A 15,891-nucleotide genomic window follows, 5' to 3' on the forward strand; every position below is an offset into this window, starting at 1 on the left:
CACTGAGATTCAAAGCCTTGTCTTCCAGCCCTGGCTGTGCTGGGAGAAGCTGATTCTAAGCTGTGGGATTCATGTATGACCTTGGGGGGATTTGAGAAGCCTGACAAGTTCAGATCTGCAGAAACATTCAGTCTCGGAATTTTATCTGTTTCTTCGTTAACTCTGAGAGAGGAGTCCAGGGCTCTGGAAGGCTTCATATTCTGAAGGTAGTGCATACTGCACGGGCACCTGTGGTCAGCCATGTTTGCTCCTTATGCCTCTGCGCCTAGAAGCAGAGTTGGAGCTGAAAGGCTAAGAGCAGAGGGCTAGCCAGTGTTTCTCAGAGTTTCTAGAGCTCTTTTCCAGATTATTTAGTTAACTAGAACATGAGCCATACTGAGCTCACCCAGGTGAAGTGTGGTAAGCCCATGGAGGGATCAGTGGTCCCTCAAAGTTCCCACTGGTCCTCACCTGCCCTCCATTCTGCACCAGGTGTGCCGGCATGTGAAGAATGGGGACATTCTCCTCCTGAACCGACAGCCCACCTTGCACAGACCCTCCATCCAGGCCCACCGTGCCCACATTCTGCCTGAGGAAAAAGTCCTGCGCCTTCACTATGCCAACTGCAAGGCCTACAATGCTGACTTCGATGGAGACGAGATGAATGCCCACTTCCCCCAGAGTGAGCTGGGCCGAGCTGAAGCCTATGTCCTGGCCTGCACTGACCAGCAGTATCTTGTTCCCAAGGTAAGTGACCTTTGAGACCATGCCATAGTCATCACCAGCAGGACCTTGGCTTGGCTGGGCAGCTCTAGGACAGGAGTGTGTGGAACCGGAGGTCCTGGGTTTTTCAGCTCTTAGTGTCTAAGGTCAGAGAAGCGTTTTTGTCTTGTTGTGACTTAAAACCTTAGGAGAAAACCTGGGGCAGCCATCCTACAGAGCCAGATTTGGTAGTTGAATAATAGCATTTAGTTCCAGACTTGGTGCATTCTCTAACTTGCTGGTCTGGCAAACTTTCACATGCAAGATATGAAGACTCACTGAAGACTGAGTCTTTAGCTATGACAGTCCAAGGCTTGGGAGTTTGTCTGTTGGTTGGCTAGTCTTATTTTTATAATTTTCACTTTTATATTGAAATTTAATTACATCCTGTCTTACCTCCCATACCTGTCAAACCTTCCCATACCTCCTCCTCAATTATATGGCTTTTTATTTAGTTATTGTTATGCACACTTGCGTGCGCGCATACAGACACACATACGTGTAGATGTTTATGCATTTTACACACACATACACAGAGAGATATATCAGTTGGGACTGGGTTCTCTTCATTTTGACCAGTTTTCTTTGATGGGGTGAAAGGGTATTTAGAATACAGTTAAGAAGTCGCTAATTTAATGGTATCAGTAGCACAGCGCTCCCAGGTGGTTAGCTAAGGGCCTAGTAACAGACATGATCTCCCTTCTCTTGAGTGGGCTGTGAGTTACTGCTCAGACTTGAGTGTGCCATTGCTTCCTCACAGGTACCTTGCTGTGAGGGTCACTGTTGTCGTTCACAGACATCAGCTGAGCAGGCTGTTGGTGGCCTCCCTCCCTCAGTAGCTTGCAGAACACCTGTGAACACTGGTCCTCAGGGAGGAGGCTTTTGGGTCAGATCTAGCTTAGATCCTCTGAGCCTGTGACTAAAGTGCAGGATGTCTTGGCAGTAGAGAGCTGAGTTCAACCTTTGGGAGACAGTCAGGGGCAGCCTCAGTAGTTTATATTTGAGGGATGGTCTCTTGGACTCCCATGACAAACAGCTCAAAGGGAGTTTTTCATGCCTTCTTTTTTCTAAATAATCTATGGCATGTGGGGGGAATGTTGTCAGCCCAAATAGATAACTTCATTTAAGTTATATGTGTGTATGCATACATACAAACTTAAATGTGTCATGTAATTTTAGGTAAATAAAAAATAGTGTGATTCCTTATGGCTTTTTTGGGTATCCCCTCTTTCCTGCTATCTTGGTCTTACTTCCCCATTTCCAAGTCTGAATTTTAAGAGGCAGCATAATCCCAGGGTTCCAGATGAGATTCCCCCTATATCTCATGAAGATGTGTCTTTGAATTCCTCCTTTTCTCTCCAAGGCTGTTCCTCCTGGGTAACCTCAGGTAGTCAGAGCTGTCTAAGTGGACATAGGGGACATAGTGTCTAGTGGACATATTGCCCTTGACCAACTAACATGTTTACTAAAATTTCAGAAGTCTGAATTAATGGGTGCTTATGGGAAGAACACAGCAAAGAAAGCCAGACTGAGGAGAAAGGGCTGAGGCCTTTGCAGGCTGTACAGTTTCTTGGCAGTGATACAGCATTCGTTTGGAATGTGGTAGGATCTGAAGAGACTAGAAATAGTGATGGAAACCTCAGGCACCACTTCCCAAGTGTGTCTTCTTTGCCAGGCACTGCAGAGCGCGTTGGAGGCTTCCTGTACGTCTAATGTCTGCACTTGCCTAAGGTCACTGAAGTAGAAGGGAGGGAAAGCAGCTTCCTGGTCCTTGTGCTGTTGGCTGTGCTATAGAGAGGGACAGCATGGTCCCAGGGCATGCTAGAAGCCACCCGGCAGTGCCCAGCACAGTCTGCTCCTTAGATCTTGGCCATCCACTCTGTCACCCTGGTGTACCACTGTGCCTTTACCTGGTGCCAGTTTGTGCCTAACTGTGCTTTTTCTGTAGTAGGCCACTGGTTACCAGAAAGACTATAAATATAGAAGGGGTTCTGAGCCCACTAGGCTGTTTGGAAATTAGAAAACATAATTTGCTAACATGAAAATTGGTTCTTTACCTTTTCATATAATAATAACAATGGTGAAAATAGTAGTAATAACAGTAGTAGTAGCTGTGATAGTGATCAGAAGCCATAATACACTGACCAGGCCTTGGGCCTCAAGCATCCCCCATACTCCCCTCAGCCGTTTGCAAATGTTTTCATACACAATGGCCTTAGAAGTAGGTGCTATGTACAGGTGAAAGAACACCAAGAAAGTAAGTTGTCAGCCAGTGATGAGGCCAAGACTCAAACCTCTGAGTCCTTAGCCATACTTGATGGTAGGGCTAACCTGGGCCTAGGAGGGCCTTGTGGCAGAACATGACACCATGTCAAAAGTTAAGATTGTGGTCAGTTTTATTTATTTTAATCTTAAATGCCAAAAGGCAAATGCAGCATCTTTGGTGGCAGTGCACTCAGAGTAATAAGCTGTCGAGGAGGCTGTGGCTAACAGGAAAGGGACGTTTGGGGACTTTGGAGACTTTTCTTCCTTCCTTTTCTCTCTATTGGTCAAATAAAACAAAAACAGGAACAAAGATCCAAACTAATAACCTAAAATACACACACACATACGCACACGCACATGCACGCACACACACACACACACATACACACACGCACACACGCACATGCACACAAATACACGAGTCTGCTTTGTACTGACCAGCTACTCCTGGGCATGGGGCCTGCCCTGGAGTATGGTTGATTTACTCGATGTCACTAGGGAAGATAGATTTTTTTTTTTTAATTTATGTTAGTAACTTGAAGTCTTCATTAAAATGGCTGCATGAGCCATCTGGTCCTGCCTTACATTTAAGGCATCTTTCCAACCCATCTCTAAGAAGTCTGAGTTCTCGTAGACTGGTCATTGCTGTGAGTTCTCGTAGACTGGTCATTACTGTTGTTGGACCATTTGACAAGAATGTTTTCATTCTGACTCTTCCAACAGTGAGTTGTGAGGTCCTGAGCCCCTCGCTGTGAAACATAGCTGTAATGTGACAGTCAGATGATAATGCTCTTTGAGCTCTGTTCTCGATTTAATCTCAGATTCCTGTAAACACAGAAACATTTTAAGAAACTACTTACAGAATGTCAATGAGTGTAGCTATTTTTACTTTGATTTGCCTGTGTTGTCATGAACACAGACCTGACAGATAAGGTCTGGGAGACTGGGGATTACAAAGACTGAAAATGTCTAATGAAATTAATGTGGCCACTGAACCTGGGGTTTTTATAAAAGCCCATGTTTTGGCCTTAGGTGGGTAATACCTTCATTTGAACTCACCCTGAACCTCATGCTGTATTCTGAAAACACACTAGTAAAGGACATTCTTTCCCAATAGAATCAAACACATCAAGACCCTTCCCTGGCCCTATAAGACCCCTGAGCCCTTAAATTCTTCCTCCTGCCTGAGTCCATCATCACTGCAACATTCTCAGATGCAGTGTGAGCGCCCCTTCGCAGTCTGCACTGCCACTCAGATGCAGTGTGAGCGCCCCTCCGAAGTCTGCACTGCCACTCAGATGCAGTGTGAGCGCCCCTCCGCAGTCTGCACTGCCACTCAGATGCAGTGTGAGCGCCCCTCCGCAGTCTGCACTGCCACTCAGATGCAGTGTGAGCGCCCCTCCGCAGTCTGCACTGCCACTCAGATGCAGTGTGAGCGCCTCTCCGCAGTCTGCACTGCCACTCAGATGCAGTGTGAGCGCCCCTCCGCAGTCTGCACTGCCACTCAGATGCAGTGTGAGCGCCCCTCCGCAGTCTGCACTGCCACTCAGATGCAGTGTGAGCGCCTCTCCGAAGTCTGCACTGCCACTCAGATGCAGTGTGAGCGCCCCTCCGAAGTCTGCACTGCCACTCAGATGTAGTGTGAGCGCCTCTCCGAAGTCTGCACTGCCACTCAGATGCAGTGTGAGCGCCCCTCCGAAGTCTGCACTGCCACTCAGATGCAGTGTGAGCGCCCCTCCGCAGTCTGCACTGCCACTCAGATGCAGTGTGAGCGCCCCTCTGAAGTCTGCACTGCCACTCAGATGCAGTGTGAGCGCCCCTCCGCAGTCTGCACTGCCACTCAGATGCAGTGTGAGCACCCCTCTGAAGTCTGCACTGTGGTCCTATGTTCAAGTCAGCATTGTTTCCTCGATGGCTTCTCCTAAGTAGGCCAATGATCTGCCTACTTAGGCACACAGTAGGCTCTCAGTAAATATTTGTTACATGGATGAATGATTTACAGAAGTTCAAGACCAGAAATGTGTGAAAACACAAAAGCATAAAACCAAGCTACAAAACCAAGAACACGACTGACAACAGCCAGACCAAACGTAATCATAAATGCCAAAAATCTGCCGAGTAACTAGAACCAGATGTGATTAAATAAGGAAGGCCTGTGGAACTGGATGAGTTTGAAACACATTTGCCTTAAGATAGAAGATAGTTGGCAAAAGTTGAGGCCAGAAGTAAGTCCTGGTCATGTGATTTGTGAGGTGGTCTGTTTGTGAGTGAGGGTATGGAGCGCAGAGTCTGGGCTTCGTGTGAGCGCTCTTGGTAGGCTCACCTCCAAGCAGGTGGTTAGATGGAAGAATTTGACTTTATTTAAGTTCGTCTTTACTTTCCTTGTCGTTTTGATTTGCAGGATGGCCAGCCCTTGGCAGGACTGATTCAGGATCACATGGTGTCGGGTGCAAACATGACCATTCGGGGATGCTTTTTCACCCGGGAACAGTACATGGAGCTGGTGTACCGAGGGCTCACAGACAAAGTGGGACGCGTGAAGCTCTTTCCTCCTGCCATCCTGAAGCCCTTCCCGCTGTGGACAGGAAAGCAGGTAGTTGGGAGAATAGCAGCCAGTGTCTATTTTAAAAGGAAACAAATCACTTATCTAACAGTTTCAATTCCAAGAGATCCTAGAGCAGAGACAGAAAAATCTCTAATTATGAAATAATGTGACTTTCCTTTTGGGTTGCAGCCCCAAGGCTGGGAAAACTCAAAGGTGAATCTACTAAGAACAGGTTGCATGGCTTCTGTGTATTGACTCTAACATAACTTGGTGCCTAACTTGATTCAGGTATAGTGCTAATGGCAATGGCGTTACATCTCTACTGATAAGGTTCATTGAGAAGTACCAAGGGCCTTGCTGAGTTCTTTACACTGGGGTTTTTTTTGTTTGTTTTTTGTTTTGTTTTGTTTTGTTTTGTTTTGTTTTTTAGTGCATAAATCCAACCTTTTCTCTTTAGATGATAATGCTGAGACTTAATGTTAAATTACACATTCAAGGTTATTAGAGACAGAACTGGAATTCAAACCCAGGATTTTATTAATGCCCAAAGTAACCATATAATAGTATAAGTGGAAATCAAGTAATAAAATACACTACAGCATATTCTTCTGTTGCCTGGGCCTCCAAATTCAGCTTCAAGAGTCTTGACTTTTGTCTGTAAGAGGTGGGTTTGAATTAGTCTTTGCAGCCTCCTCCAGTACTATAATTCGTTCAAGTCTGTGAACCTGGGATTTGGCGAGTTCTAGTTGTAAAGGTTTAAAGTCAGTGTTTTATGAATGTAGCAATCCATTTTGTCACTGTAACAAAGTACTTTATGTGAAGAAGAGTTTATTTTCTGCCAGGGTTTCAGAGCTTGCCATTTTGGCCAGTTGACTTTGTGCTTCTGGACCCTGGTGTGTGAGTCAGGTCATTATGGTAGGGAGCATGTGGTAGAACAGGGACTGAAAGGGCAGGAGACAGAAAAAGAACCAAGAAGCAAGGAAGACAGACCCTTCAGAGGCATGGTCCAGTGGCACTGTTCCATAAACTCCTCAGCGGCTTAGCCCAGTGACGGTGTTAGCACTCTCAAGATCCAGCCACCAGCTAGCAGCGAAGCCTTCAACACAAGGGCTTTGAAAGAATAGTTCCCTTTAAATTGTTAGAGCCACTCAGCTTGCCTTGCTAATATTTTGTTTAGAATGGATGTTACTTTTCTCACCACTGTGCCAATAGACCTGACATGACAGGAACTTGAGGGGCTGCATTGCATGCACAGCCAGGAAGCAGAGAGACAGGAACCTAATACTGGTGCTCAGCTCACTTTTACTTAGACTGAGACAGTCTCCACATTCAGGGGTGACTCTCCTCAGTCAGACTGTCCTAGGAATACCCTCAGACACCCCCAGAGTTGTGTTTCCTCAGTGAGTCTAAATCCCATCAAGGTTACAGTGAAGATTCACCATCACAAATCACAACGAAAATGCTTTACTTTAGTGTGTGTGAGAGAGTGAGTGTGAGTGTGAGTGTGTGTGTGTGTGTGTGTGTGAGAGAGAGAGAGAGAGAGAGAGAGAGAGAGAGAGAAAGAATGTGTGTGTGTGTATGTGTGTGTGTGTGTGTGTGTGTGTGTGTGTGTACAGGTGCTATGGCATTCATGTAGAAGTCAGAGAACAACTTTCGAGAGTCAGTTCTCTCCTTCCTTAGAAGGGCCTAGTGAGTGAACCTGGTTGTCAGGTTTATTCAGCAAATGCCTTTGCCTACAGCCATCTTGTTGGCTCCCAAGTACTTTTTAAGCAGATTATGGGATCTTAGTCTCTTAGGGTGTTCTCTTCTCTATGCCCTGTCTGTCTGTCTGTCTGTCTCCGCTCAGGATGTGATAATTTTGTTTCTTCTCACTTTCCTTGTCCAGCACCCCAACCAGAAGCTCAGCTTTCTCATTCACTCTAGATTTCACTTTAGATTGCTTTTATAAATGGTTTATTAATTTTTGTATTTTTATGATTTTATAAAAGTACAATTCTTGTATTTATCCTTAATAAACTTAGTTGTTAGGTCTGCCTTTCACATTATTTTTCATTGAAGAAATAATAGAGGTTTGTTGCTCAACAGAAATACAAAAACATAAAAGGAAAATTTCCCTCCCTCTCCATGTCCATAGTCAATATACATACATAGTCTTCCAGAAATAAGAACAGGACATTATAGCATCCTTAGAGCGTCCTCAGGGCTGCTCAGAACCTGTGAGCCCTGATGAAGGTCTACAATTTTTAAAAATACTCATTTATATGTAGTTTATGTATATGGACATTTCATCTGCATATCTGTCTGTAAATCATGTGCATGCCTGGGGCCCTTAGAGGCCAGATGTGTCAGATCCCGAAACTGAAGTTACTTAGCGTTATTAGCCACTCTGTAGGTGTCGGGAGCCAAGCCTGGGTCCTCTGGAAGAACAGCTAATGATCTTAACCACTGAGCCATCTCTTTGCACCCATACCCCTATTTTTGTGTCCTGCTATGTAGTCCAGGCTGGCTTTGAACTTGGGTTAGTCCTGCCAACATGTGTTTAAAGTCACCCCTCCAGCTGACGTCAGGAACCTGAGGCATGCACCCTCCTTCCTCAGCACGCACCACTCACTTTTGTTTAGTTGAGTGAGCCCCCATCCTTTGAAGGACAGTTTGTTTATCAGTCCTTTTCTTAATCCAGTTTTTATTGGACACTTGTTTTATGTTGTATTCAACCCCCTTTACAGTTGGCACCCTACTATTTGTACATAATTACGGTGCAGAGGCACATTGTGGTGTTTCTATTCGTGAATGCAATGTATAATGATCAGATATGGATAGCTGGAACGTCTGTCACCTTAAATGTTGATTATTTCTTCATGATGGGAACTTGCCATGTCCTCTGTAGCAGCTGTTCTGAAATGTGCAGTTATTGGCATCCAGGTATCCTGCTAACGTGAGAGTTACCCTTTGTTAAGCAGCCCCCTTGAACCTGTTAACCACCCTGTCTCCAGCCCCTTCTCAGCTACTCATGGCTTCTTCTCTACTTTGCGCTTCTCTGAGGTCAGCTTTAAAGCATATAGTATCTGCTTTCTGTGGTGTGAGTATGTTGGAGTAGTACGTACTGTCTCTCAGGCTCATCTCTTGCTACAAATGAGGTTTCGTTGTTTTTAATGCCTGACTAGTATTCCCCTGTGGGTATCACCGCCTGCTCTTAGCCATTTCTTTATAGATGGATGGCTAGGTTGGTTCTGTGTCTTGGTTGTTGTGCTAGAGGAAGTGTGGCTGTCCCTTCCGTGAATGTGTGCCACGTGGGAGTTCTGCCTCTAGTGTGTTTGAGGAAATTTCATGCTGTTTTCTGTAATTATTACATGAGTAAGCATTTCCCTTTTCCCTGGTTCTTGACAAGCCTGTTTTTAACGTACTCCACATATGACAAGAAGTTTACTTAACTGTTTTTGTGCGCCTAGGTGGCAGACCCAAACTTTTCTGTAATTGTTTTATAATTTAATTCAGTGTGCTTGATGGTATAGGGTGAGCCTGTTCCGACTCTGCACACTAGAGCCACCTCTTTCTCGTCAGCATCACGTGGTGTTTAGTGATGTGAATGCTCCCAGTTGATTTAAGTGTCCCTTATTGGTAAGCATGAAATTTTTAATATCATTTTAACTAGTGCTGTAGTAAATATCTTTTCTTCATATTCTAAGATATTTCATTTTATTTTACATCAATTTCTAGAAATTGTTATCCAAGGATATTTACATTTTGAAACTTGTAAAGAAATTCTGCCTCCTTGTCCCACCCCTAAGACTGTATGACTTTACCTAATTTGTGCATTTCCTCTAAATTATTTCAAACAATATAAGGCTTTAGAGTCTTGCTTCTTCGATTAAATAATCATTTTCTGAAGGCTACCTGTGCTATACTTTGGGGATTTTTTTTAATGACTGACAAACATTCTGTTGTGTGAAATACTGCAGTTTATTCATTTTCAGTTGAAAATGGATAATAAAGGTTGTTTCCACTTCTTAGCTATTGCAAGAAAAGCTCAAACGAAGTCTTCAGATGCTCTTTCTCTTGTACATGAGCTAGCAGGCCATTTCCCTGTGTGTGAATTACTCCAAATTCCAGTCTCGACCGTGCCCAGCTCTGGCAACACCCCCACTAGCCATATGTTGTTGTGGTTACATTGCAGCTTGTGGTAAGCAGCCCAGGCAAGCCTCCCTCCTGCCCCGACTCCTTTCCCCATTCACCATCATGATACAGCCTTCTGTGGAGTTGAGCTGTGGGGAGGATGAGCCTTCTAATTACTGTCCACTCCCCAGACAGTGTCACCTGCTTTCTTTATTTTCATTTCCTACTTAGGTTGTTTGTGGTTGTTTGTTTTACTTTTATGCACACGGGTATTTTGCTTGCATGTGTATCTGTGCACCACTTGTAAGCGGCGCCTTTGGGGGCCAGAAGGGGGCATCAGACCCCCTGGAACTGGAGTTAATAGGCAGTTAGCTGCCATGTAGGTGCTGGAATTGAACCCATCAAGAGGGGCCAGTGCTGTCAGTCACTGAGCCACCCCTCCAGCCCCAGAACCTGTAATGTCTGTCTGTTTGCCCCAACCCTGCTCCCTCTGTAGGAATGTTCTCGGCAGTCCATGTCCGTCATTGTCATCTGGGACACTTGACTCCCTCTGTGGAGCGCCTGCTTGAGAAAGTGTCTCTCCTGGCCTTCTGTCAGCGACTGTTTGCTGAGTGATAGTCCTTCTGGTTGACTCTGGAAAGACCATGACTTTTCAGTACTAAAATGAATTCTAGTTACATCAATTTTACTTGTGGCATTTAGCTCTGGAAAAGCTGATTGGTATCAGGTTCTGGGCTTATCAGTCTTCCTTATCAGTGTAACACCCGCTCTTTAAAGCATTTCCTTTGCTCAGCGTGTAGACCTGGAATGTATTTACAGTAAATGGTCCTGTCAGGAGTTAAGTCAGAACAATCTTTTGTCTAAATATTTGTTTTCCCAGGATTAATGTTATAATTCTCCCTCTGCACCCCAACCCCCACGGATAGTATTGCAGAATGAGACCTTTGGGAAATGCTTAGGTCGCGGGAGCAGAATGCATGGGATCAGTGCCCTTGTGAGTCTTCTAAGCACTCCATCCTCAAAGTTAAGACAGTAAGAAGTCTTCATGAATGAGCTAGAAAGCATGGCGCTCCCCAGACTCTGAGTCTGCCCCATTTTGTCCTCCTCTGCTCCCATGACTATGAGGAATACGTTCTGTGCTGTTAGGGGTATTTGGGTACAATAGTCAGATACTTTCCTTCTCATTCAGGCTAAGCCTTTCCACTCACCCTTCCTGTCCCTTGCTCTAAACACATGATCCTGTTGCTGACTGCCTGGTCATCTTACTAAAATAGCCGTGCCCTCTTGTACTCTCCTCTTACTTCTCCTCGATCTGTTTCCTCCAAAGCAGGATCCCCGAGGGATCAAGGCTCTGTGGAGCACTGTTCTCTCCTCAGGGCCTGCCTCATAGTCAACACAGGGTAGCTAATTGCCAGTGAATGAATGCATCTTGTCTGCAGGCTGTCAACAAGCAGTGCTGGTCCAGAATGTGCTCCTCAGTGCACGACCAGTACCAGACACCCAATCCCTGATGCCTCACTCCGTCTCAGTCTGATGCTTAGGCCTCCTGTGGGGAGCTCTTACTTAGTTTTCATGTCCCGCCTTGAGAGTACAAGCTCATGTGCAGGGAGGGAGTCGTTAAACTCAGTGGTGCTTGCCCCTCCTTGAGGACAACTGAGGCGGTGGGGAGTCTTAGGAGCCTCACTGGCTCTCTCAGCTTTGCTGTCTTTTGTTATTTTACCACATTATCTGATGCTTGCTTTGACCCCAAAGCAATTTACATTTTCCTCTCCTTCCTTTGACCTGTTCAGAAATTTAACGCAAGTCTTAGCGGCTACTCACTTTAGGATAAGGTGTTTTAGGGAATAAAGATCCTGTGACATGTAAAAGTGACTTCTATTTGTCTGAGGTAATTGTCATCTCGGAGGCTTACTGCCTCCCTCTGCTAACCTAGGCCTGGTCTTCCCAGCTGACTGATTCTGCACCGCCCTCCCCAGCTCCCCCACTCCCCACTTTCTCTGCTTGGCCTCATACTGACTTTGGCAGTTTGGCCTGATCTTCTGGTTCAGTCTGTTATCATCTGGGTCTAGCTTGTTTTCTCTTCAGCCTGTCTCTGTAAAACTCTCCCAGTAAAAGTGCTCTTCCTCCTCCCGCTCTCCTCCTCCTCCTCACCTTCCTCCTCTCTTTGTTATGCTTGTTCTTATGTTGCCTCTTTCCTCTCTCTTTTGAGAATCAGGCATCTATTCTGTCAAGTCTTTTCTCTGATTCCTCATTTTGCCTCTCAATTAGACATCACTTTCAAACATGAGTTCTTCCTTCTCCAAACTAACTTTACCTTCATTGTTTGGGATTAGAGGTGTACTAAGGGGGTGTCTGTGTTCCAGCCAGAGGGAGTGGAGGTACGTGCTAAGGCTGAACCACAGCACAGCTAGAATTTTAGTGAGTAGCACAGTCTCGGGGTTCACCTGTGAGCAGATGCCTTCAACAATGACGCTTTAGTGTATTTTGGGGGAACTTGTCTCTCAGGACCTGTTTGCCTTACTGTGCCTTAGAGCATGAGGTGACAGTCCTGAAAGAGCAGTTATCTCTTCCCCTTCTGGCATATTGTCCTCCTTTTTCCCAGGTCGTGTCGACCCTCCTCATAAACATAATCCCAGAGGACTACACCCCCCTGAATTTAACTGGAAAGGCAAAAATCGGCAGTAAAGCCTGGGTGAAGGAAAAGCCTCGGCCTGTTCCTGACTTTGACCCTGACTCCATGTGTGAGTCCCAGGTATGGCTGCCCTTTATAAAGTTGATATCTGTTCCTGGAGGTAGGTGGATTAACTTAAAAAACAAGTTTAAAAACTGATGCCATGCCTCTGAAGACAAATTTTGTCCAAGGTGGTATCCACTTGTGTTTAAGATGTGATCAGGGCTGACCTCTGCCCTGTGGCTCTCAGTATGAAACACCTGCTGACTGGGAAGGCGCCCCAAAGCTGGTGCTGATTCTGCAGTGCTCACAGCATAGAACTCACGCTTTCCTCCAAGACCTCTGAGTGATGTGAGTTTGCCAGATTGCTGTGAGGTTCCCAAATCCCACCTCCAAACATTCAGAACCAGACTTAGGGAAGGCCAGTGTGCTCACTGTCCAGTGCTTCACCCCTGTGAGAGCATGCTCACACCAAGACTACCAAAGCCCCTGTGTTCTTGGTAAGCAAGCATCTCGAGTGTGTAGCTGGCTGTATTTTTAACAGGGCCTGCTCGCTACCTCCCTCTTCCCTCTTCCCTTTTCTGTGGTGTTGGGTATTGAACCCAGGGTCCCCTGCATGTTTAGCATGAACACTACCGGTGGACCCCACCCCCACCCTGTGTCAGGACTAACCGACGCCCTAAGCAGACCTGGAGCAGCCTCTTCTTTGCCCTGTATAGATCATCTGCTTACTGTGTGCTTACATGTTCTTACATGATAAGAACTTAGCCGGTGTATGTTCATCTCCCGTATCTAAAGTGTATTAGTTTCATATATTCCCTTCTTTCCCTGGAGGATTTGAGGCGGGTCATAGTAGAGGGACATAAACAATAATGTGAAATAGTACTTGGCTTGTGTGGGTGGCTCCTACAAGAGCTGTCCCCTGCAGCCCGGCTCTGGTGACCCTTCCCTGCACAGGTGATCATCAGGGAAGGGGAGCTGCTCTGCGGGGTGCTGGACAAGGCACACTATGGGAGCTCTGCCTACGGCCTGGTCCACTGCTGCTACGAGATCTATGGGGGTGAGACCAGCGGCAGGGTTCTCACCTGCTTAGCCCGCCTCTTCACTGCCTACCTACAGCTCTATCGAGGTTTCACCTTGGGTAAGTAGCAGGCCTGTGGCCCTGGCTCTGTTCACCTCACAGGACGGCACCTAGGCACTTTCTTGGTGGACGTTCAGGTCCTTCCATCAGTGCTGTCCGACTGACTGTGCACAGCCGTGTTCCTTCTCTACAGCAGCCCTCCCATCCTCATTCCCATCCTGCCCTTTCTTCACCCGCTCTTTATGATAGTATAAACTCCTACACCCAGCTCACCAGTGAAGACCAGACCTAACCACAGCCATGCTCAAAGCTCTTCTAGCATGTGGCACAGATGGGAACAGTTCAAATGCACTGTGTGCCAAGGGTTGACTGAGCAAACAAGGCCATGCCAGGAGGGAGTAGAGCTTGGGGGAGGGCTGGCCGGCCTCATTCCAGTCCTGTTCAGCAGAGGTCATCATTACAAGGATGGCCTGGATTTGACCTCATGCAGGGTCTGCTTTTATGCTTTTGGCTTCCATGGAAAGGAATCATTTCTTCCTCTTTCTGTTTCAATATAGTCTTCAGAAGCCTCAGGAGTGGGAATTCCAGATGTTTACTCTAGCTTTTAAACAGCTAGTTGTTGCCTTCCCACTCAGATCTCTTAAGTCTGTGGCATTCATGGGTAGAAACAAAACATTGTTTGGATGAAAAGACATTACTGTTCAAGGTGAGCAATCAATCCTTTGAGTCGAAGGATGGGCTTACCTGTGAGGATGTGGATCTTTCTGAGGCAGTGCTGGGAACCACTGGACTGTTACCCAGACTTGACATGGGTGTGTGCTTGCATGCACACATACAGCTGTAGATAGGGTTCCTGGGTAATCAATGGTCAGCCTCTCTTCTACTGCTGAACAGCCAAAATCTCTAGCCATATTATTGGTTGTAGTCAGCAGAGCTTCTGGCTAAAAGAAGTTGACACTCAAGCCTCAGCTTTCTTCTGTGTACCTCAATTTTGAGCCCTAATTGTATCACTTATGAAAGAAAGATTTTAATGTTTTGGCCTCTGTAAGCATGCACTAATGTTAATATCACCATTTCAGAGTTTGCTTTATCTGTGGCTCTCAGCTTTGGGTCTGAGCCTCACCAAGTTTATAAGCCAGTGCGACATTAGGTCTGGGCCCTGTTGAACTTCTCTGTTTGACTTTGCAGGTGTGGAAGACATTTTGGTTAAGCCAAATGCAGATGTGATGAGACAGCGCATCATTGAAGAATCTACCCAGTGTGGACCCCGGGTAAAGCCTGGGAGGCTGTGGCCTGCTGTCTAGGGGCCACTCAGCCTTACAGAATAAAGCCACGCCCTCCTTTGGCTCGAGTCTCCTATTCCTTTCTTTATTCCAGGCTGTCAGGGCTGCGTTGAACCTGCCAGAGGCTGCATCATGTGATGAGATCCAGGGGAAATGGCAGGATGCCCATCTGGGCAAAGACCAGAGGGATTTTAACATGATTGATATGAAGTTCAAGGAGGAAGTGAACCATTACAGCAATGAGATTAACAAGGTTAGCCTGACCATACAGTGCACAAATCCCCATCTTTTTGAATGCTGATTTCTGTTGGTTTGTTTTTAATTACATTTGATTCTCACCCTGAGCCATTGAGATCAGTCTGAGTAGGTGACATTTGAAGTTGGGTGGGTAGAGTCCATCTTTGTGAAGAGCTCAGGGTCTCATTCTCTCACACTATGAGTCTAGGAAGGCCTCAGTGTCATGCTATAAGGGAACGCTTTGTGTAGCATTTCCAAATGTGTTTACTTTGGAGTACATTAAAGGGACTGATGAAAGGAGCTTGACTGTAGAACACTCCACTGTAGGTACATGTACAGAATGTAATGCAGAAGTCTGATGCCTCTGCAGCAGAGCCAAGGGTGAAGGCCTGGCTTCCTGTTCTACTTTATACTCGCTGTGTGACCTTACGTAAGTTGTGTGCCTGGGCTCTGAGTGGTTCCTCACCTAGAAGCAGGTGTGTGAGGACCGTATGCACAATGCCGAGCCCCCCAGTTCAGATGGAGACAGGAATCTGCATGGGTCAGGGTCATACCATGCTCCTCCCTGTGCTCCAGTGCCTGACTCACTCACTACCTTGTGGTTTGGAGGAGGAGCCAGCCTGGCTCTCTCTGCTTGATAGACCCAGGGGTCCAACCTGAGGAGAGAAAGGGCAAGGCTACTACTCAACACCAGTATGTCTGGGAGTCCTCTCCCTGCCTTTCATTTGGTGGCCTAGAAGACAGCTCTCCTCAGTAGACAGTTTATTCAGAGGAGCCTTATAGCACTACCTGGGAAAGCAGGAACCTTGCCTCCCGGTGCTGACCAGCACATCTTAGAATAGAATCTTGTCCCATAGCTTACTTTCTGCCCTCTTCCAACCCAGTCTCTGCTCCTCCTGTGTTGAGTTTGGTGTCTAGATCTCCAGGCAAAGGCTGAAACAGACTCAGAACCCAT

The 15,891-nt window shown here is 46.3% G+C and overlaps 1 protein-coding gene across 1 annotated transcript in view; it reads left to right on the forward strand.

Moving 5' to 3' along the window:
• Polr1a (RNA polymerase I subunit A) overlaps window positions 1–15,891 on the forward strand; it is a 63,968-nt gene that overhangs the window by 26,521 nt on the left and 21,556 nt on the right. The window contains exons 13-18 of the mRNA NM_031772.2: window positions 472–726; window positions 5,408–5,599; window positions 12,267–12,416; window positions 13,293–13,476; window positions 14,605–14,687; window positions 14,794–14,952. Coding sequence (NP_113960.2) covers window positions 472–726; window positions 5,408–5,599; window positions 12,267–12,416; window positions 13,293–13,476; window positions 14,605–14,687; window positions 14,794–14,952 — 1,023 coding nt within the window. The remainder of the gene's footprint in view (window positions 1–471; window positions 727–5,407; window positions 5,600–12,266; window positions 12,417–13,292; window positions 13,477–14,604; window positions 14,688–14,793; window positions 14,953–15,891) is intronic.

This window comes from Rattus norvegicus, chromosome 4 (assembly GCF_036323735.1).
Source record: "Rattus norvegicus strain BN/NHsdMcwi chromosome 4, GRCr8, whole genome shotgun sequence".
Lineage (NCBI taxonomy): Eukaryota > Metazoa > Chordata > Mammalia > Rodentia > Muridae > Rattus > Rattus norvegicus.